Consider the following 22,186-nt stretch of genomic DNA (forward strand, 5'->3'; position numbering starts at 1 on the left):
GGTGCCAGCTTCACCCCCTTGTCCCTTGGTGAGCTCGGCCCCACGCGGGTGCTGTTTGTGCTGAGGGGCTTGGGAAGGGGCTGGTGGCAGCCTGGGCCATGGCCGGGGCCATCCCTGTGCCTGACCCTGGGTTTCTGGCCCTGTTGGGTGCATTTTGGGCTCCCTGCACGGCACCCAGGAGGCCCAGAGGTGCCACGGGCTCGTCCCCTCCTCAGGCACCGTGTGTGGGTTGGGGACGGGGCCGTGCCGGGGATGGCAGCCCCGTGCCGTGCCGAGCCACCTGGGTGCTGTGTGACTGCTCTGCTCCATCCTGCCAGCCCCCAAGCATTAATTTGGAGCCACCAAACTCGTCCCTGCCCGGCCTCGGGGCTTCCTCCTGGCAGCACGGAGCTGGGGCCTTGCCATCGCAGGGGGTACGGGTGCCTGTGTTCCTCCTCCTCCTCCTCCTCGGCACGCAGAGCTTCGGGCCGTGCGTGCCGGGGTCGGTGCCGTGCGGGTTTGGTGCCGTTTCTCAGCACCTCCTCCAAAATCCAGCCCTCCCCAGCTGTGTGCTCCTCGTGCTGCTCCTCCGCAGGGTGCTGCCGTGCGGGGACGGGAGCTGGTGCCCCAGGGTGAAGCTTGGCTGGAAGCAAAAGTGAAACTTTTTTTCCATTGTTTAACCTGAGCGATTAATTCCCTTCTGGTATAAACAAGGCTCATTCTGGAAATAAGGAAATGCCTGGAAAGGCACCGAGCGGTGATTTCGGCAGGAGCTGCTGCTTCTACCCTGCCTGCTGACTGTCCTGCCCTGGTGCCCGAGCTCTGTTGGGCACTCGACTCCTGTTCCAGCCGAATTGCAGCAGGTGAGGGGATCTCGTGCTTCGAAGTCCGGCCGCTTCCCCTGCATCTCCCTGGGGCGCTGCTGCAGGTTCCTGCTCGCTGGGTTTCCAGCAGCGGCTGTCTCTGGTTCTGTGGTGATGTGCTGCTCTTTGGGACACCTCCATGCTCCAGGAGCCCGGTGGCCGTCCCAGTTACCCCATCTGCAGAAGCTGGGAGGTGGACGTTACCCCCACCTCGCTGCGTCACAGCCCTGCCCCTGGCCACGGGCACGGTTCAGGGCTTAAAACCTGGGGTTTTCTGCTCTGCTGCATCCTCCGCTCCCCCCGCCGTGTCCCTGTCCCTGTGCAGCCTGGGGGAAGGACCAGGCGTGGGGCACTGTGAGGCTTCCCCCCCCCAACTCCCTGCCCTGCCCCTGCCAGCCCGGCACGGCACCGAGCGGAGCGGCAAAACACAGCACTTTGGTTTTTTTTCTGAGCTGAGTGGCTCTGATTTTTCTGCTTCATTTGTCCAGCCAAGGTGCAGTTTTGCAGCCAGCCCCAGCCTCGGGGCTCCGCCGTGTCAGGAGGGATTTTCCACCTGCCCGTCCTTCCTGCAGGCTGCGGGGAAGGTTTGGTGTGTGCAGGGGGAGCTGCCCTGCTGGCGGCACCGGGGCCGCAGCGCTCCTGCCTCCTTTGCATGACCTGCACGGCCTGTGGAGCCACGCGTTTAAGGGCCTGGCTGGGATTTTATTCAAATGAGGTGCAGCACAAACAATAATAACGCTCTGCTTGATTTCCAGCACAACCTAAAGGCCCCTCCTCTGCCTCCCCAGTGGAGGTGAGCAGCAGGAACGTGATGCTTCCACTCGCGGCAGGGTGCTGCGCATCGTCCGAGGCACATCGCTGCGCCGGGGGTGGCCAGACCTGGCCCCACATCCAGAGGAGGAAGCTACAGAGCAGAAGGGCTTGGACGAGCAGGAGAGTTTGCATTTGTGACGATGCCTCTTAAATCCTGCAGGGAGGCAGCTCATTACCAGAGCTCTTGCTCATGTAGAGCTCTGACCCGAGGCGCGCGTCCCGGCGCAGCGCTGTGGTGATGCTGTCGGGACAAGTGGCTGTCCCCACGCGTGGCAGTGGCACGGCGAGGTGCCCTGCAAACAGGGGTTCAACAGGAGAGGTTAAAACCAGCCCTTGGGTGGTGGCAGGGGTGGGTTGGGGAGTCACGAGCTGCTTTGAAACGATCTTGACTGCGCTGCCAGAGCCAGCATAGCAAGGAAGCTGGTGCTCTGAGGAGGAAAATCCAAAGCTGAAGGTGGGCGCAGAGGGGACCTCTCCTGGAGGGGCTCTGGGTGGGCTGCCTGGTGTTCCTGCAGCACCAGGCACCTGCTGGCTGTGCTCTCAGTGCACTTGGCTGCACGGCAGTTTCGGCAGGGCTGTGGCTGTGCCAGGGGGAGCAGCAGCCCCGCGGTGCCGAGCGGTGTGAGCGCGGCGTTACCGGCACGCTGCGGGCAGTGAGGGGGGTTGTGGTTTTGGGGGCATCAACTGATGATGGCACTGAAGACGTGCACAAGGAAATGCTGTTTCCTTGGCGGTGCCGGGGCTCGGGCAGCTCTGCGGGCTGTGCTTCCCCCTGCCCCAGCTGCTCCGGGCTGGGTGGGAGCTGCGGCTCCTCCCTGCAGCGCAGCGGCAGCGCCCCGGCACGAGCGAGATAAGGCCGGAGCGCAGTGCCAGCACCTGCTGCTCGTCTGGAGAAACCCCGCACCCCATTGGGGCTCGTCCCTCCGTCCAGGTGGATGGAGCAGTGGCAGCTGGGCACCCAGCGTGGGTCCCATCCGGGCTGGTGGAGCTCCCCTGGGGTTCCCCTGCGAGAGCAGAGAGGTGACCGCGTGCTCCTTGGCTCCTGCAGCCAGCCCTCGTGGGCTTCTCCCCACAATGAGAGGAGCGGTGCCTGCCCCAGCTCTGGGCTCTGTGCTGCTCCCCTGCCAGCCCCGGCCTTTTTGGGTGCACGGGCTGCCCTGTCCGGGCTCACATCCCTCCACCAGCCCTGCTGTGCCCGAGCAGAGGAGGCAGCGAGGGGCTCCCGACGCAGCTGGCCTGCGCGAGGTGAAGCAAAGGTGATGCTACAGAGCCCGAGCTGGGGTTCTTCTGGTTCGGAGCGTTTTGGGCAGCCCTTCAGCTTCCTTTTGGCACCTTGCAGCAGCTCACCCAGCAGGAGGATGTTGCTGTGCCAGGTATTCATCGCCGCTTTCTTTCTTTTTTTTCTGACGTGTCAATTTTAAGCACAGCCAAACGAGCCAGCTTCATACGCGGCGTGATAAATAGATTTAGCGTGACCCGGTGTGGGTGGGGAGTGGAGAGAAAGCGAGGGGGAGCTTGTACTCAGATCCGCACAGCTTGTTCGCTTCACTGCTGCTCCGCGTGAATCATCTCCCCTCTCCTCCGCGCGTGTGAGCGAGCTGTCACGGCGCGGCCGCTCCAGCAGAGCAGGGCTGTTTGTCTCCCTTCTCCTGGCACGCTCCCCCCGTGCCGGGAGCGCTCTCCCACCTCTTTGTCTTCGTTGCTCCGTCCTGGCGGCCCCATGCCCGCTGTGGGCTGTGGGTGCGTGCACCTGGGGCACCACCCGGGCTCTTCGAAGCCTGGATGGCTTTGGGGTGTGTGGGGGAGCAGAGCTGCCGATCCCATCCCGATTTCCCCAAGGTGGTCACCGGGGCTGCGGGTGGCGGTGCTGGCCGGGCTGCGTGCCCGCTGGGACGCGCCGCGGGGCGCTGAGCGCGGTGCAGCGCGGGAAGGGGACATCTGTTAGTGCCAGGCTCGTCTCTGGCTGGGTTCACGCGCAGCACACGAGCCTCCGAGCCAGATGGTCCCTGCGTGCGAGGCTGCGCCGCACATGGGCCGGGGCCGGCGGCGCGGGAGCGCTGAGGAAGGGGCCGCAGATGTCGCTTCCTCCGCTTGGGCACGCGGCGCTCGGCGCGGGCTGGCGGTGGCTGGGGTTCAGCCAGCTCGTGCACCAGCTCCGTGGTGCGGTCGCTTTGCTTGTTTTTGGCTCCTGGCGCTGTTTTTTTTTCCTTTTTGATTACCTTTGGTTAAGGCTGGAGAGGCCGTGCCGCGTGTCCCCGTGCCCCTTCCAGCCGGGGGCTCGGTGCGTGCTGCCCCGCGCCTCCCCCCCGGCCCGGCTCCGCGCTTCTCCCAGAGACAAAAGCGCTGCCTTTGTTCCGGGCTGCAGTGCAGAAGAAGCTATTTTCAAAAGATACAGACTGTTTATCTACAGGCAGGCAATAAATAGCTCATAAAACTGTTGGAAAACACGAAGTTTTTTTTTTTTTCCAGCGACGGGAGCTGCAGCCTCGCCTGCACGCGGTCGGTGCCGCAGCGGGAACCGCGGGGCCTCTCTGCCGGCCCCAGGGCTGGCACTTGGTGGCCCTGAGCTGTCCCCCAACACATCCACGTGCTGGGTGGTGGCCGTCTGGGTGCACACCCACGTGCTTGGATCTCTTTAGTGGCTCCTGACCCTGCTGCAGGACCTGGGGGAGGCAGAAGGGGGGCTCTGTGCCCGCGGGGTTACCTGTGAGCCAGCTGGGGTGAGCCTTTCCACCAGCACTCGAAATGACAAAGATTTCTGTTCACTGCTTTTTTGTAGCAGAACCGGTGTCTGGCCAGAAGGATGCCCTCGTCGGATGCTGGTTGCTTAGCAATGTTTTAGAAGAAATACCAGCACACAGCCGGCGCTGCGTGGCGTCGCCTGCGTTCCCCCTGCGGCCGGCACTGCTTCGCCCTGTGTGCGCTAAGGGGCGGGCGGAGTGCGGCTCTTCCTCTCCCAAAATCTGGGGGCAGAAGGGCCGCAGGTGCTGCTGTGCTGGGTCGCTGCTTCCTGACCCAGAGGCTCCGGGGTTTGTCCCTGAGCAATGGGGGCATCTCCCCGCCGTGTGTCGTCTCCAGCCCTTTCCACCCGTGGCCCCGGTGCTTTGGGCACGGCGGTCACCCCGGCTCCCTCCTGCGCCGCTCCTCGTGCCCATGCCTCTGCTGGCACTCGGTTAATTTCTTACTTCTTTTTTTTTTTTTTTCCCCGTTGAATCAGGGAAAAATTGACTCACTTGCTGGTGACATTTCTGTGAGCACGGTGGGATTTTTTCCTGCTCTTTGGTGGAGGAGCAGCGGAGGCGAAAGGATTTCCGCAGGCTCCCGGGGAGGAAGGGGAAGCAGGCTGCTGGCCGGGGGCGTGGGGCCGACCCTGCTCTGCTGGGACCCTGCCCCGGCCCTGGGCAGTGTGGGGGTCCCAGGTCCAAAACTGGGCTGCTGCCCTGTTCCTCAGGTCATCCCGCAGCCAGCAGAGCACTTATCCTATATGTGTGGCTCTGTTCTTTTTTTTTTTTTTTCCCATTTATTTTTCCCAAATGTGCCCCCGAGAGCTGCTTCCTTGGAGGTGAGATTTCCATCCATGTCACCTGCTGCTGTGGGGCTGTGCCACCGCAGAGGGTGACAGCTCCCGGGTGTCACCAGAAGGGCTCAGACCCCTTCCCCCCCCCCGGGCACCCCAATGTTTTGGCACCTGCCTGCTGAGAAACCAAGCAGGCTCCCTGCTGGGCTGGCTGTTAACTAATTAGGTTTAATAACCAACTAATCCAAATGCGTGGCTACTGCCTGGGGTAATCTGCTCGGTGGGGCTCACACATGGTGTCTGGCCGGGGGCTGGCGAGGGGCTGTCCCCCCACGTGGGGACACGGCCGGCACGGTGCGCGGGCTGCCCCGCTCGGCCGTCTGCGCTGCTAATGGTTATTAACTTGGGCAGGAGCAAATTTCTTTTGGATTAGTGTCCTCTACATTGATTAACCGTCTCAGACGGAGCGTTTTATTCTAATGAAATGTGATTCCAGGCTCCAGCCAATGAATTATTGTGGCAATGAGGGCAGAGTAACCTGCGCTGTTCCTGTAGGTCATCCTTCCAGGTCTTAAGGAGAGGGGAGAAGCAGAAAGGGCTCAGGGGGGGAATTGTAATTACGGAGGAGCTCAGAGGCCCAAAGCAGGTGCTGCAGCGGCCGGGGACATGCGTGCTCTCCTCTGGCATTGGAAGGGACGGGGGAGAGGCTCGGTGCGGCTGCTGCCCACGCGCTGGGTGCTTTTTTGTGACCCATTGGACGGCGCTGTGCACAACACTGCTGGGTGCGTGCCCCCGAGGGTCAGTGCTTGTGCCCAGGGCAGTGGTGGAGCTTTTACGTGCTCACGCGGGGCTGATGCTGTTGGCACTGCCAGCGGGCTGGGGCTGTGCGGGGCCCCTGCTGCACATCAGGGCACGGAGCCACCCCGTTTGCCCGTGATGTACCTGGGGAAAGCTGGTGGAGAGGGCGCAGGGGTGGCTGTGGGGGCAGCAGGGCACGGGCGTCCCGCAGGCAGGGGGAGGCGCAGCCCTCGAACCCCCCGCTGCCGGCACGAGCTCGAAATGTCTTTCATAGTTTCGGGCTGACAGCCAGCCAGCAGGAATGACACGGTGGCCACTCTCTGTCCGTGTTGCCGTCCTCGCAGCAGCGCTGTTCCCAAATGCCTTTGCTGACCCTGCTGGTGCCGTTAGCCCCCACGGGGTCTGTCGGGCGGCTGCCTCGGGGCGTGCCACGGGGCGGTGGTTTTCCATTTCCCTGCCGCTCCCCCGAATTCTCCAGGCACTTGAGCTGTCACCCGCCTTTGCCGTTTTGGCGTATCCTCCCCTGTGCCGGGTGTGCTGGACGCTTGTGTTTGGTTTTCTTCCCAGCCCTCCTCTGCCCCCACCTGCGCGCCCTCCCCTCGGAGCCCAGCGCGCTCAGCCCCGCGCTCGCCTCGCTGCCAGCAGCCACTTACCGAGGGGATTATAGGTTAGGAGGGGCCTGGGGGGAGTTCTGCTATAAAACAACACCAGGATGTGAACGAAAATAAACACGGGGCAGAGTGCCAGCCCTGGTAGCTGGGTGGGGAGGCGCAGCGATGTGCTCTGCTTGCTCTCACTGCCGCGCACGCGAGCTGCACGGTGGCTGGGGTGGCCCCGCACCCTGCACGACCCCGGTGCTTTGTGGCCACCAGCCCCCGGGACAGTGCTGCTGGGGGGTCCCCATGCGGCCACCCCATCCTACACGCAGCGGGAGCAGCGGGCTGCTTTCCCAGAGCTCTGCACCAGCGGGTGCGTGGGCTCCTGCTGCTGTGCCGTGGCTGCACTCGTCCCCTCCTGGTGGAGACCCCGCGTTGTGGGGCTGCTCAGCCCGAGGATGGCGCAGTGCCGGACCCGGCTTCCAGCCCCTTCTCTTCCTGGGTGCCCACAGAGCCCTTTTGGGGCTGTTTGCATTGCTTCATCCTGGCTTTGCCTGCTGCTTCCCCGAGCTGACCGTCAGGAGGCGGCTGGCACTGCTCTGCCCTGCCTGGCAGCAGCACGCAGCTCTCGCAGCCTGCTCTGGCGTTGCTCAAGCTGTCTGGTTTTCTGCTGCTTTCCCTCACCCCTGCCCTGCGTCACCTCTGTCCTTTCTGCTCCCGGGCCTCTGAACCGGGTGTTTGTGGAGCCCATTAGGTGCCTCGGTTCCCCCCTAAATAACTTCCTTAACGCAGAGCCAGGGTAGGGCCGAGCTGTGCCCTGCGAGCGGTGTGTGCTCTGCGTGGTTTGCTTTGGAAAATCCCCTGCGGTTTGTGGAGCCTGTGACTGCTCAGCCCTGAAGCTCCCGGGCTGCACGGAGCTGTGCTCCCTCCCCGGCCACCAGGCTTTGGCAGCTCCGTGGCGAGGATCATGCTGACAAGTGCAGTTTGCATCCCAGGAGTGACTTCCAAAGAGATCCCAGACGATGCGAAGTGTTAAAATGTATTTTCATGAAGGGATTATTGCAGATTTCTGAGAGGCAAATTTCCGCACGGATGGAAGCCTCGGAGCAGCAACCCTTCATGCTGGGGTCCCCAGGGACCAGCTCAGTGACCACCCTGGGTGTCCTGGTTTCCCTGTGTTTTTGTCCACCTCGGGACAAAATCTGTGTCAGCAGAGCTGCTGCAGTGATGTCGGTGTGATGGGAAGCGCACGGACAAGCGCTAAGAAAAGCTGCACAGGAAGGGCGGAGAGCTGTGGTCAGATCCGTGCCCGGAGCGTGGCGAGCACAGGGGCTGGACCAGGCCAAAATGCCCCGAAACTGCAGAAGGTTCGGGCTGGTGGAGTTCAGAAAAGGCACAGGTACTTCGGGGCAAGGAAGAGGGCTCCGACTACCGATCAGTCTCCTCAAACCCAACTTCCCCTTGCCTCAGCTTCCCCCGGGGCTCCCCGTCCCACGGCAGCCCAGGACCTGCTGTCCCTGTGCTCCAAGGACACCTCCCTCACCTTCCCGGAGCTCCGGCAGCGTTGCCTGGAGCCCTGACGTCCTCCTGGCTTCGTCCCTCTTGGATCCTCGGTGCCGTTCATCGGGCGCCTCTTTGCCAAGCATCCCGGCCTGGCAGCGCTCCCGCAGCGTCAGGGATTTGGGGGTGGGCGCTGACGTGGCCGGGGTGCTGGCTCGGGGGGGGAGCGGGGAATAATTTTAGCTGTGCAACCAGGCGGGCCTGCCAAAGGCTGACTTTGTTTTTCACGAAGCGCAGAACTTTTATCTCTTAAAATACCATGAAAATAATTCATGTCTTCAGCGTGTTACTCAAATCTGATCTGCTGTTTGAGCCCGGTCAATAGTCCCATTCATCCCACAATGGGTGCTCTGTCCTTCTGGCAAACATTTTGCCGTATGAATCCACTCTGAGTGTGTGAAGCGAGGCATATGATGATGCATGGGCTGGAGAGCAGCGCGGCGTGCTCGGCCGCTCAGGGCTCCTCGCTCTGAAACCTCCCTGCTGCCGGGGACAGGGCGCCGGGTTTTTTGGGGCTTGGCACACCCAAACTTCCCACGTCTCTGCTCTTGGCACCGAGGGGCTGTGGCCCACGGGGACACCGCTGGGCTCTGCTGATCCGCTGCGTTGTGGACAGGTCGTGGGTGCCTTTGGGTGCCTTCCCCTCAGGCTGGTTGCAGGGGGTGTGAATAAAGCCCGGGCTCGGTGCCTGGCCTCTGCCTCCTGGTTCCCAGTTAGTGCGGGGTCAATTCCTGGCGATGCCTTCAGCCTCCTTGCCAAGGGAACTGCTCTCGAGATGTCCCAAGAAGCCTGACACGGGCTCCCCCGTTACGTGTCCCAGCTGCTCTGAGAGCTGCAGCGGGGCCTCCACGCAGCTTAAACGGCTCAGCCAGAGCCGGTGGCTGCAGCAGGGGGCTGTTGGTGGGGTCAGCCTGCTTTACTGCAAGCCACACGCCTGCCCTCAGCCCTCTCCTCCCCCTGTAGGGCCGTGAGGGGCAGCCCCAAAGCACCCGGACCCCTGGAGTTCACAGGGGTGCCCGCGTGGGGCTTGTGCCCAGGCATTTTTTAAAACCAGAAGGTGGACTGAGCGTAAAGCAGATGCAATTCCCTTTTATTTCTGAGAAGCTGTAAGGGATGTGATGGGGGGCAGCCTTTGGGGCTGTCAGAAGCGAGCGCTGCGATGCCAGCGAGCGGGCTGGGTGCGGGCACCGGCACGGGGAGCAGGCACACGGTGCCCCTGGGCTGTGGGGTGAGGGATGTGCGTGGCAGGGCGAGGGATGCTCCTCGTGGCAGTGACAGCAGGGCAGGGGGCAGGGGGCTGGAAGCAGCTCCCGTGCTGCCGGGGACCCCCCGGTCCCTGCTGCGGGCCTGGCCCAGCCGGACGAGCCCGCTGCTCCCCGCGGCGGGGGAAGGAAGGGGCAGGCGACGCGGTTCCTGTTGTCCAATTCAGCTTTAAATATAGATTATTAAGCAAGTTTCTTCACAGGAAGTGTAGAAACCCTGCTCTGGGTGAGAACAGAGAGTTTCAGGGGACGGGCGCTGAACCTGTGGTGCAGCGAGCGGCCTGCCTCCCACGTCCCCATACCCTGCCAGATCTGCCCTGTTATCCCCAATTTCCCTCGGCACCTTTGGTCCCTTCACCTGCCTGTGGTGCCCCTTTGGGACGCCCCGCTGCCCCGAGGGCGATGTGCCAGGGGGTGCCAGCTCTGCAGGGCACGGAGCAGCGGGGCCGTGCCCGGGACGGGGCTTTCCTCGCGCCGGGAGGGTGCGCACGGCCGGGGTTACGCAACCAGAGCGCCTTGGTTGTAGGGCCGGCCTTCTGCAGCGCTTCCAAATGTCTTTGGGAAGGGCTTCAAAACCAAACACTTCAGTCCCCTTGCGGTTACAGAAGCTGCTTCCCAGAAGGATGATGCAGCCAAGTGCTCGGGGCCAGGAGGTGACCCCGGGGAGGGCTGAAGGGGGGAGTGGGCGTGAGGGGCACAGGGACGCCAGGCAGGAGAGAGGCTGTGGGCTGCTGTCCTCCCGGTCCCCGTGAATTTTGGAAGGAGCCTGGATTCTGGAGCCGTGAGGCCGTGCAGACGGGTGCGAGCTCTGCTGTTTGTTACCTGACAGGAGCAGGTTTGCCTCGAAGGACACTGGCGACCTTGCTGCTGGGACCTGGGCGCGAAGGCAGCGCAGGGGAGCTCACCCCATGGGTGAACGCCGCCGGGAGCTGGCTGCGGTTCAGCTCGGGGTTACGCAAGGGACTCGGAGCAGCATGTGAGCCGTGCGTGGGGCTGTGGCTGTGGTTCAGCCTCCCCGATCAGTGTCCCACCGGGGGCCCCCCGCGTAGCTCCTGGTACCCGCGGGCTCTCGCCCCAGCGCTGCAGCTCGGCGCTGCTCTCACGCCCTGCCTGGGCAGCGGGGTGTGTGGTGGTGTCACCGCCCGCTCCTTCCCCGTCCCTCGTCCCCAGCTGCCTGCAGCTTTCTCCCTTTTGGCACCCTGTCCGAGTCGTAACCCTCCTCCAGGAAGGGCAGAGTTCTCAGGAAGGGGAGCGCTACTGTAGCTGTTCCCGTAACCGTTTGAGCTGGTAACCCTATATTGCAGTAACGAGCCCATACATCACTTTTAAAAGGGCATTTTATTTAGATTGCTCGTTGCCGTGGTTACGCAGCTGGACCTCTGGCATGCCGTGCTCGTGCTCATGCCTGCTTTCTGTCAGATTGACTTTCCGAAAGGGATCCTCCTCCTGAAACGGGTGCGGGGAGCGGGGCGCCTCGGGGCATGGCACAGCATGGCACTGCCTGCAGCACCGGGTGGGGATGGAGAGGGGCAACGCAGCAGGTGAGGGAGAGCGTGGGGCACCAGAGCAGAGGGGAGGACAGGCAGGAACAGCACGGAAACCCGGTGACTGCAGAGTTGGCCATTGTTTTAGCACTGTGAGGGTGAGCGCGCTGACCCGCATCGGCACGCGGGCGCCTTCCCTGCCTGGCGTGGGAGGGGAGGGCAGGTGAGCGCCAGCTGCACCCGTTACCTGCAGGTGAGAGGGATTTGGGGTCGGTGCTGCTCAGCCCGTGGGTGTCTCCCCCTCCCCAGACACAGGTAGTATTGGGGCACGGAGGCAGGGCTGGCTCCCGTGGCCACGGGCACCGTGGGGGCTCTGCAGGGTGCACAGCTCCTGGCCCCGCGGGCACTCGGCCACCACGCGGCTTCCAGAGCTGGTGGGGAGCAGCCCCGGCCGTGCCGGGACCACCATCTGGTGGAGCCCAGGCCCCAGGCCAGCCGTGCTGCTCAGGCAGCAGGATTTTTCCGGCTTCGTGGTGTTTTTGCGTGATTTTGTGGCCGGGTGGTGCAGCCAGCCAGGAGCTGGAAGCAGAACTGGCGCAGCGCGGCTTTGACTCACGCGCGTGGGGAGCTGCGTGGTGGTGCACGAGGGAAAGCAGAAGTTCCTCCTGAGCCTTTGCAAGATTTTGTTTGCTCACCCACAGCCCGGGGGGAGGCGAGTGTCTGTCAGTGAGCTCTGCGCAGGGGCGAGCACCCTGCCCTGCCCTGCCCTTCCCCACACGCCATCCCTCGCGGTGCACTTAGGGCTTGTCCTGCTGCTAAGGGGGTTCCCTAAAACACTGACGGGCAGTGGGATGCGAGGATGTGATGGGCTAACAGGGACTGGGCCCCCCTGTGCTGCCCATCTGCTTTCCTGGCCCAGCCTGCCGCTAATTTTAGCTGCTGCAGCACCCTGTGAATTGGTGGTGTCACTCAGCGAGCAGCTGGGAGCGATTTCCCTTTATCACCACCGTGCTGGGAGTTATCTCCTTCCCCTTCAGCCTCCCCTCCCTCTATGTATACGTGCCGGGGGGCCATCGCTCCGAAAATCTTCCAGGCTTGGGGTGCCCCTGCCCAGGCAGCTGCTGGGGCTGGGTGTCCGTGAGCCCGGCCGGGTGGCCCGGGGTCAGCGCGGAGCTGGCGGGGAGGAAGTGGCTCCTTGAGTCATTAACGTCATCTCATTAACATCCACTCCGTTGCCATTCCGCAGGAGGCTGCGGGGCTCCTGGGGACCGGGGTGAAGCCCCTGAGCTGCTGAAGGAAGGGGCTGGGGGGGCCGTGCCGCTGCTGCCCTCAGTAACTCCTGGGGGTCCCCGAGCAGCCGAACCCCTGCTGCTGCCCGGCCCTGTCCCTGCTGGCATTTCGGTTTTGCTGCTGCCTCAGGAGCTGTGTGAGGGCAGCCGGGCAAAGCTTTGCTCGTGGACTGCACCAGGAAAGCAGCTTTAATGCTCGGAGAAAGCTTTAAGGTCCCTTATCCCCCGGGGAAAGCAAAGTGCTCCAGTTCTGCCTCGGTTCTCTTCTGGCAGCGGCTGCCTGAGGGGGACGCGGTCTTTATGTGCACAATGTTCTCCATCGGTGTTTGGAAAGGGAAAAGCTGGCTGAATTTTGGGGTTGCTGAGCACAGAAATGCCCAGGGGATTTATCAGGGCAGCATCCTAATGCTGTCGGCGTGCCCGGAGGCCCTGCCCTGCTGCACTGCGAGCTCCCCGCAGAGCTGGCAGCCCCGCGGTGCCCGGGGGCGCGTGCGTGCGCAGGGCTACGGGGCTGCTCCGGAAAGCCAGGCCTGGATCCGCTCAGGTCACTGAAGTAATAACTTAATAGGATTCAGCTCTCGGAGAGGCTGTGACTCGTAAAGCAATCAACCTCTGCTGGAACGCCCACAGACAGGGCCTGGGGGCAGCGGTGCCACCACCCGGCCCTGCCAGGGGCTGTCACCCGCTGTGTTCACCCCGGGGCGCTGGGCTCGGGGCCCCCCGAGGCTGTCACGGCGAGAAGCTGGGGCTGCCTCTCCCGTGGTGTGTTTGGGGGGTGCTGGCCGGGACCCCCAGAGCCCATCCTGGGGGTGTGCGGGGCAGGAAGGGACCCCCACGAGTGGGTCCCCCCGGGGGTTGCTGGCTGGGACCCCGTGCCCACCTGGGCCATGCGGTCGGTGGGCTTGTTCCTGGGCTGACACCCCCGTTTCCCCTCTCCCTTTGTCTCCCGGCAGATCTCTCCTCAGCCAAGCGCAAGTTCGCCGACTCCCTCAACGAGTTCAAGTTCAACTGCATCGGCGACGCGGAGACGGACGACGAGATCTGCATAGGTGAGGGTGGGCACCGCTGCGTGGGGAGCCTCGGTCTGCTGCAAACCCCCCGGGCTGGGCAGTGCAGGGGGTGGGAACACAGCGGGACACACAGGGAGCCGGGATTGCTTTAGGGCTTTAGGCTGAGTTGTGCCCGGTCTCAGCACAGCTTTCCCATCCGAGCGGGGCTGGGAGTCAAGTGAACTCACTGGGAAGGCACCCCCATGCTGAGCAACTGCTTTGGGCGTTATTTCCCCCGAGGTTTGAGGGCAGGCCCCTTGCTCCCAGGTCCCACAGCAGGGTTCGTGCTGCCACGGAGCTGGTGGGCAGCCAGAGCCAGCCTGGGAGGCGGTGAGCGCTGGAGATGTGTTGCTATAGCTACTGGGATGCTCGGAGTTAAAAAAAAGAAAAAGAAAACGCTGCTATGTGCTGAACCTCTCGGTGTGTCCCTTGCAGCCAAGTCCCTGCAGGAGTTTGCCACGGTGCTGCGGAACCTGGAGGACGAGCGGATGCGCATGGTACGGCCCCGAGAGCTTTTTCAGCTTTTGGAAACATCGCAGGGTGCGCTGGGGTGAAGAGCAGGGTTGGGGCACGCCGCCCAGCGTCCCTGCCGGAGCCCAGTCGGGTGTGAGGGAGGAGGACGAGGCACGGGGGGCTGTGGGGGGGGGTCCCTGGGGGCGTTGGGCACGGGGCTGAGCGCGCGGTGTGCCCGGGGAGCTGCGGGTGACTCTTCCCCGTGTGTGCCCGGCAGATCGAGAACGCCAGCGAGGTGCTGATCACGCCGCTGGAGAAGTTCCGCAAGGAGCAGATCGGCGCCGCTAAGGTGGGTGGCTCCTGCATCGAGTCACGGCCTCGGCTGTGAGCCTCTGCCGGGGCTCAGAGGCACGGCTCGGGGTGCTCGGGGACAGCCCAGCCCCTGTGAAGCTGCCTCGGTGCTTCCAATCCACCTGCAGCCAAGTCATGCACCGACGTGAGCCGTGGGCCAAAAATCACGTGCCAGTTTCAGCGATTTTTTTTCTTCCTCCGCACCAGAATTTGCGTCCTGTGAGACGAGCTCGCAGGTCCCTGAACCCTTCAGCTCCGTGCTCCCTCCTTCCCGGCACGCTGCAGATCTCTGGCAGCCCCGGGTGAACCCGGGAACACACCCGTGTGTCTGAGGCTGCTGTGGGACAGGCTGTCCCTGCCGGCCTTTCTTTCCTGCCTTTGTTCTGGAATTACAGACGCTGCCTGTGGCTCTGCTGTTGTTATAACAACCTGCTGCTGCCCGCCAGAAGCACGTGCCAGCGGGCTGGGGCAGCGTTCGCATGGCAGCAGAGTGCCCTGTCCCAGGGCCGATCCGACTTGGTTTATGCAGCTGGAAAAAAAAAAAAAAAAAAAAAGGAAAAAAAGGCACAAAAAGGGATCCTGCAGAAGATCCACATCTGGAGGCAGTGAGATGGGGCTGGGCCCGGGCTGGAGGTGTCAGGGAGCCCAGGGGCGCCTCTGCTGCCTGGCTGTGGGCAGGGGCTCGGTGCGAGCCGCCCTGGCGGCACCAGTTGAATGTCCCGTGGCTGGGTGGCCTTGCACAGCACCCTTTTTTTGGCCTGACCCTCAGCCTCGTCTCCTGGTGCTGATCGGGGTCAGAGTTTGCCAGAGCAAGCGCTGGGCTGAGCCCAGCCTGGTGGGAAGCGAGGAGCAGGCGCGGGGCGAGGGAGCTGCTCTGCGGGAGCTGCTGCGCGGCCGCTGCCTCCGTCCAATTTGGGCTCTTCAAAGCCTGTCTGCCCTGGGTGTGGCCGCAGGGCTGCTATCGCTTTTTAGAACAAACTTAAAATAAACCCAGCTGCCTTGCCTCGCACGGGCTTTTCCCAGTGACAGGGCTGGGCCGACATCTGCCTCCCACAACCATCCGAGTCTCGGTGTCCTGCTGATGGCACCCGGCGTGAGCCGCTGCCCGGGGATGGGAAGCGAGCAGGGCCCTGGCACTGGGGTCGCCTCCCTGGCTGCCCTGCTGGCCATCAGGGCCTTGCCTGGCCCCAAATCCCTGGCGTTTACCCGTGCCCAGCCCCCTGGGGCTGCTCCTGTGCTGGATGGGCTGAGCAGAGGGTGGGCAGCTCCCAGCCGGGGGTCCCGTGTGGAAGGGGTCCCATGGAGCCTCCTCCCGCTGGCGCGGTGCCGTGGGGCGCAGCATCGCGCCGTTTGCTCTGTTTTGTAGGACGCCAAAAAGAAATACGACAAGGAGACCGAGAAGTACTGCGGTGTCCTAGAAAAGCACTTGAACTTGTCTTCCAAGAAGAAGGAATCCCAGCTCCAGGAGGTGAGCACAACCTCTGGTTTTCCATGTCTGCCAGTGACTGTTGAGCTTTCTGAATGCTTTAAGCAGCGTACAGCAGTGGTTTTCTTGGCTGTAAACTATTTTTTTTTCCTCACGTTGGCTGCGAGTGGCAGGTTTTCCCCTTAATCAAAGGGGACAGAGCTGTTTTGGTGACTAAGTCAGAGAGATCCCAAAATGGATAGCAATCAAAAAGGACAGAGTTTGTAATTAAAGAGCGCAGCAGAAGGGAGCTGGTTCTGCTGCAGGCTCCCTGTGTGCCCCGGCAAATCACGGGCGTCTTCATTTCCCTTCTCTGGAAGTGGCTGCGCTGGCTTTGAGCTTCGTGAGAAGGGCAACCAGGCTTAGTGCTTCCAAACTGCTTTGTGGGGCTGTTGCTTACTTGGTAAATGCTGAGTTTTTGGCCATTTCTTGTGCTCCTGGCATTCCGTGAGCTGCCAGGGCTGGCCGGTCCCTGCAGGGCTTGGTTTTGGGCAGGGGGCTGGCGTGTCCCCAGCTGCCCTTGGAGGGGGGTGGTGGGGTGCCATGCCGTGCTGTGCCATGCCGTGCCGTGCCGTGCTGTGCAGGATGCTGCTGCTGGTGTGTGCTCAGCAGTGCTGGCTGCTGGTGCCATCTGCTGGTATTTTCCACCCCAAACTTTAACTCAGGCTTTTTCTGCAAAGGCTGGGGCCAGCTGCTGCCTGCCAGGAGCTGGGGTCTTTTCCCCTGCAGATGTGCACGGAGCAGTCGCTGGTGGGATGGAAACGTTTCAGGAAAGCCAACCCCGGCCGTTTATTAGCAGCCTGAAGCCTCATTAGATACCCTGACGGCTGAGAGATGAGGGTTTGTGTCCGGGTGATTGGGTGTTTTATATTTCCTAATCTCTTCCTGCTGTCCACATCTGGAGGGTGATAGTGGCCACATGTGCAACTGCTGTAGGAACGCCAGGAGAGGAGGAAACCATGGGAATTCTCTGCTGCTTTGGCTACTGACCAGCTAAATAACACGCTGAGGCGAACATGCCATTTAACTCCTGGCAGAGTTACTTCATTGCATCACATTTTCTGCTTTTCAGAGCTCGATTTGTTAAATGTCTCAGCCCCTGCACCGCAGACACCCAGCACAAGTGGCAGGTCACGGGGAAAATGTTGCATTTCACAGCGGTGTCCCAGGGAAAATCGGGGGCAAGGCGCTGTGAACGTGCAGGCGGGCGTTTATCGGGCAGGGCTCCGGGTGTGCAGCCCCGAGGGGTCCCTGGGGCAGCGTGCCCCGGGCTGGGTTGCGTTGTTTGGGGTGGCTCTGAGCAGTGACCCCGTCGTGGTGTGTGCTGGAGGCCCCGGCAGCCTCCTGCCCTGCCCTGTGTGTGGTTTTCCAGGCAGCAGGGAGCCTCCTCTCGCAGTCGGGTGCGCGGCGGCTGCTCCTTTTTCTCACTTCTCACCCGTGCTTTCCTACCCAGCTGTCGGGGAGGTGAGAACGTGAGTCATCAACCCCCTTTTTTTCAGCTGAAGAAGGAGCCTGCTCGTGTGCCTCAGGTTTATATTTAATCTCTGTGCCATCTGTCCAGCCCCGTGGTGGCTCTGCGTTCGGCACGGCCCCGTCCCCGTCCCCGTTAGGCCCAGGTGCCCTCTGGCCGTGCCCCCAGCCAGCGCTGACTTTGTTTTTCCTCTTTCACCCCCCTGGTGCTCGCAGGCAGACAGCCAGGTGGACCTGGTGCGGCAGCACTTCTACGAAGTCTCCCTGGAGTACGTCTTCAAGGTGCAGGAGGTCCAGGAGAGGAAGATGTTTGAGTTCGTGGAGCCTGTAAGTGAACGCTCAGCCCTCCCCGTCCCACACAGAGGGGTCCTGGGGGACGCGGTACCACGGAGCCAGGGCTCTGCAGCCCCCCGTGGGGTCTGGGGGAGGCAGCAGGAGATGTGCTTTGGGCGAGCCCCTCGGTGCTGGGCACAGGGCCGTGAGCTTGGCCCCATGCACACCCAGAGCGTTTGGTTCTGCAGACACCTCTGCTGTAATGGACCAGACTACGGGGTCTGCTGGCAACTAAAAGGAGAAGAGGCTTGACTGAGGGGAAAAAAATAAAGTCTGGAGAGAACTGTAATGCTCACAAGGGAAAAAGTGCTCAGGAGTGACAGAGATTAAAAATGGGCTTTCTGGGATCTGCCTTTGCTCAGTTCTAGGCCATTTAGAGCTTCTCTAGGAAATGCAAAACCTCCCCTGCTGCTTGCAAGGAGTAATTCCCTCCTGGTGGAGAGTAACTCAGCCAGGGGAGCGTGGCCGTGGCTGTGGCTGTGGCTGCCTGCTCTGCTGACACCTCCTGGCTCCCAGCAGAGTGAGAGTGTGAATGACGTGGGGCAGGGGTGGGAGCGGGGTCCTGGGCAGGGGGTTTGCTCGTCTGTGTTTGGGAGCAGAAGTTCAAGGGTTTGGCTGCCCAAGAGCTCGGTTTGTGGTTGTGCAGGGGCTGTTGGGGCAGAGCCAGCTCTGTTGGGAGCGGAGGGGCACGGTGGGGAGAGGAGGAGGATTTGGGTATCTTGGGGTCAGTGGGACTGACTGCAGCAGGGGCTTGGTGGGGCTGCTGGGTGCCTGTCACTGGCCAAGGGCCAGCGATGCTTGCCCCGGCAGTCCCCGAGGAAGACTGATGGTCTCGATTCGTTTTACCCCAATGCAGCTGCTGGCCTTCCTGCAGGGGCTTTTTACCTTCTACCACCATGGCTACGAGCTTGCGAAGGATTTCAGCGACTTCAAGACGGAGCTGACCATCAGCATCCAGAACGTAAGTGCCCCTGCTGCTGTGCCTGCCTGGCCTGCAAGAAACCTCGCACGTCTCGCTGATCTTACTGAAGGCCTGCTCCTTTTTTTGTGCGTGCCATGAAGCCAAGGCTTTCACCACATTACTGAAAGGAAGTTCTTTTTGGTAAATAGTGCTATGCCACAGGCACAGCCCGAGGGGCAGCTCCTTCCCTCTGGTGCTCCAGGTGACCCCTGGAGCTGGCTGGCGGGCAGGCACCGCTCCATGACCGCTCTGTGAGTGTGTCACAGCACAGCTGCTCATGGGAAGTGCTGTGTTTTTTTGCTGGCATGGTTGGTGGGGCTCTGCGAGGTGGTGTTTCTCCCTGCATGGCCCTGGCCAGGCGTGCCCGTGGTGCCTGTGAGCCTGACGTGGGCTGGGTGCAGGGCTCTGCGTTTGGCGAGCTGCGCTTCCCTCTTGTGTTAGAGAAATCCTCTTTTTCGACAAAGGACTCAGAGTAGTTTCGTTATTTTGGAACAACTTTTTCAGAAAACTTACAATGCAAGTGACTTGCCAATTGCTGTAATATTTTTCTTTTAGATTAAATCCAGGCCCAGGGAAAAAAAATCTATTCATGGGCTCTGCTGGTCCCATTTGCTGCGAGGGCTGTGCTGACCAGCGCCGGGGTCCTCCTGCCAGCAGTCCCGGCAGAAAAATGCAGTCATGTAACTTTCTGCATAAGGGGTATAGGCACCTGAGGCCTGGATTTGTGCCACTCTGTTTATTTATTTTCACAAAAAAGTTAAGAATTTATTGAAGTTGAATGGAAGAAGGGACGGGAAGGTGGCTCCCCAGCTAGCTCTGCTCCTGCATTCCTGTTTTGATTTGCAGACAAGAAACCGTTTTGAAGGAACAAGGTCAGAGGTTGAATCGCTGATGAAGAAGATGAAGGAGAACCCTCACGAGCACAAAAACCTCAGCCCTAACACGATGGAGGGTTATCTCTACATCCAGGAGAAACGTAGGTGACCAGGGCGATGCGGCGAAGGGGCGTGGGGAGAAGTGGTTTATTGGAGTGGGGGACATGGAAGTTAGCTCAGCAGACCCCAAAATCTGGAAGGGGAGGACTGGCCCAGTGGCTGGGGTATTGCGGTGTGAGTATGGGAGCATCCCTGCCCAGTGCCCGCCAGGTCTGCTTTCTCTTCCCTGAACAAAAAGGGGTGGCAGTGCTTATTCCGCCGGTGAAGTACAGCGAGAAGCACAGGTACAGAACCCCGCTGTGCTAAATGGTCGTTAAACCTGCGGGTTATTAGTGGCAGAGCAGTCAAACCCTCCTAGTTCTGGGAATAAAAACCGCGTTTGCTTTGCAGGTCACTTCAGTACGGCCTGGGTGAAGCATTACTGCACATACGAGCGGGAATCCAAGCGGATAACGATGGTGCCGTTCGACCAGAAATCTGGAGGAAAAGCAGTGAGTGTCAGCACGCAGCTGGATGTGTCCTGGGGACACGTGGGGTCTCTGGTGTGGCCGTGCCCCCTGGCCGTGCTGTGATGCTGCTGGCAGAGGCGGTGGTGGCAGTGCTGGGAGTGCAGTGGCCGTGCTATGCACACCCTCGTGACCGCCCGGTTCCCAGTCCCTGATCCCTGCTGCAGGAGCAGGGAAGGCAGGCTGTCGGTTGTTTTGCTCCTTCCCCACTGCCTGTGGCTTGGCCGATAAAGCTGCTTCCTTTTGGGCAGAGCTGCAGGAGAGCGTGCAGCTCCCTTCGGACCCCATGTGCCAGTGCAGGGGGAGCGCTCCCGGGCAGCGTAAGCCCAGCTGTAGCAGGGTCTGGCTTTCCTCTCCTCTAAAGCAGGAACAATGGAGCCCCCCGGTGTGTTCCCAGCTGGGGTGGTTTGCGAGCATCGTCCCCGTCCAGGGGAGCTGCCTCTGGCAGCTCTGCAGGCTTCCGTGCGGCTCCCTGCTGGCAAAGGGAGCTGGCAAAAGGAGGAGGGCAAGTTTTAAAATGAATTTCCTCTTGCCTCGGAGCATCTTCATTATAACTTAGCCTTCAAGTATGCCAGCCTTGTAATCGTCAGCTGCTGTGTGTTATTTCATGTGGTCCCTGCCCACTTCACGGCTTCCCCAGTGCCCGGGGTGTGGGTGCTGCCGCACACCGCGGTGCCCTCCTCGTGCAGGGCGGGCGCCCGCTCTGGCACTGCTCTCCTGAGGTCTGGAGCCTTGCAGCATCCTGGCAGTAAGCACTGTGCTGGGTCTTGTGCCCTGTGCTCCCCCTGAAGCGCTGCCTGTGCTGAGCAGCCCCGTGCAGGCTGCACACAGCTCACCAGCAAGCGCCGTGGCCGGGTGTCCGAGGGTCTGTGCGCTGCGGGCACGGGGTCGGTGCTGCAGGAGGGGACAGCCACACGTGGGTCACGGCAGGCCCTGCTGCTGCCAGCCTCTCACGAGCATGCCTGGGGCTGTGGCTGGCGTCGGATATCGTTTGATATCAGCGGCTCTGAAGCGGGGCATTCCCCAAATACTGGGGGGAGCAGGGCAGCTCGGGAGCAGCCTCGCGCCTGCGGTGAGCGGCAGGGTGCAGGCAGCGTGCCAGACCATGGGGAGCAGCCCTGCAGAGACCCCTCCGAGCTGTCCTCCCGAGTTCCTGCTGGGGCCCTAAATAGGTTTCCTGGAAAACGGCGATGTCAGGGAACAGGGTGGTCAGCCAAGGTGTCGTCTAGAACAGCACGGAGAGCACAGAGAAGCGGCCGCCTCCAGGAACACGCGCAGGATTTATCTTCTATTGAGTCATCGGTGGATTTTAAAAATCGCAAAGGGAGAATTTTCTGTGCTGGCAGGGCCCGAGGAGGGCCTTCCTCCAGCAGAGGACAGCAGTGCACGCAGATCCTGTCCGACTGCTGCTCGGCGTGGGGAAATCCAGCACGGCTTGGATGCGGATGCCTGGATGGGAGGACGGTTTTGTCATTGCTTTGTTAAATAATAAACATTTGAAGACATGTTTGCTCCCGTTAGGGGTTTGTGTGTGCAGAACGCTGCCAAAAATGCAGCCAGCGCTGGAGTGAGAATTGACAGCCAGGTCTGTGAGGCATTGTTCAGCAATGGAAAATAAAACTTTGCCCAAAAGTTGCGGCCCAACGCTCCCTGCCTGCCCGAAACGTGGGCCGTGCGATACGCGGTGCATGAAGCTCACCGCGTGCCTTCAGAAGGGACACCTCCTTGTTTTGGAATAACCACGTCTGCAAAGGTGGAAAGACAAGCCCTCATTTGGGATGTGTAATTACACATTTCTAGCAGGCGATGCGTTGCTGGTGTTACCAAAGCTCCCTCTGGTTTGAACGCGGTAACGGGGAGTGCGGTGGGTGCTGGGGGCAGGCGCACGCTTGGCTGTTCTCCACCTTTACCTGCGATTCCGTCTCTTCTCAGGGAGAAGACGAAGCTGTTATCCTCAAATCTTGCACGCGGCGGAAAACCGACTCAATCGAGAAGAGATTTTGCTTTGATGTGGAAGCCGTCGACCGGTGAGTGCCGAGGGGCGTCGCAGCCTGGGGTGCACCTCGGGCCCGCGGTGCCTGCCCCCGGCTGCAGGCGGCTTTCCTGGATGCTTCCCGTGCAGCTTGGGTGTTTGCCTGCTGCTGTGGTCGTACCCTCTGCGAGTGGAAAGCTTTAGGCTGTGGAAACACGCATCTCCCCGCTGCTCGCAGCCAGGTGCTCGCGGGGTGTTGGGTTAGCGCTTCGTTTTACAAGGTGCCGAGTTTACTCTGCTCGTTCTGAACTGAACGGTGTTTTAGCACTTCTGCAGGCTCTGGCCGTGGAGGGTAAATGGTCACACGGATGGAAAAGACACGCTGCATGTGTCTTGGCAGGGCTGGGGTGCCTCTTTCCAGCGCTGGGTATGTGCTGAAATAACTTTGGCTTTTGTGCCGGGGCCGGGCTGCAGCCGCTGTGCTGTGGCTGGTCAGCGCTGGAAGCCCAGCTCACACCTCTGGGCACTTC

The 22,186-nt window shown here is 61.7% G+C and overlaps 1 protein-coding gene across 4 annotated transcripts in view; it reads left to right on the forward strand.

Moving 5' to 3' along the window:
• Positions 1-22,186, forward strand: part of ARHGAP26 (Rho GTPase activating protein 26) — a 120,735-nt gene that overhangs the window by 2,306 nt on the left and 96,243 nt on the right. For 3 of the 4 annotated variants that reach the window (XM_084295145.1, XM_084295147.1, XM_084295148.1), the window contains exons 2-10: positions 13,115-13,210; positions 13,646-13,707; positions 13,941-14,012; positions 15,381-15,482; positions 17,166-17,276; positions 18,139-18,243; positions 19,090-19,219; positions 19,569-19,669; positions 21,617-21,711. In XM_084295145.1, coding sequence (XP_084151271.1) covers positions 13,115-13,210; positions 13,646-13,707; positions 13,941-14,012; positions 15,381-15,482; positions 17,166-17,276; positions 18,139-18,243; positions 19,090-19,219; positions 19,569-19,669; positions 21,617-21,711 — 874 coding nt within the window. The remainder of the gene's footprint in view (positions 1-13,114; positions 13,211-13,645; positions 13,708-13,940; positions 14,013-15,380; positions 15,483-17,165; positions 17,277-18,138; positions 18,244-19,089; positions 19,220-19,568; positions 19,670-21,616; positions 21,712-22,186) is intronic. The other variant, XM_084295146.1, reaches the window with a different exon arrangement.

The sequence above is a fragment of the Netta rufina genome, assembly GCF_964035555.1.
Source record: "Netta rufina genome assembly, chromosome: 14".
In the NCBI taxonomy this organism is placed as follows: Eukaryota; Metazoa; Chordata; class Aves; order Anseriformes; family Anatidae; genus Netta; species Netta rufina.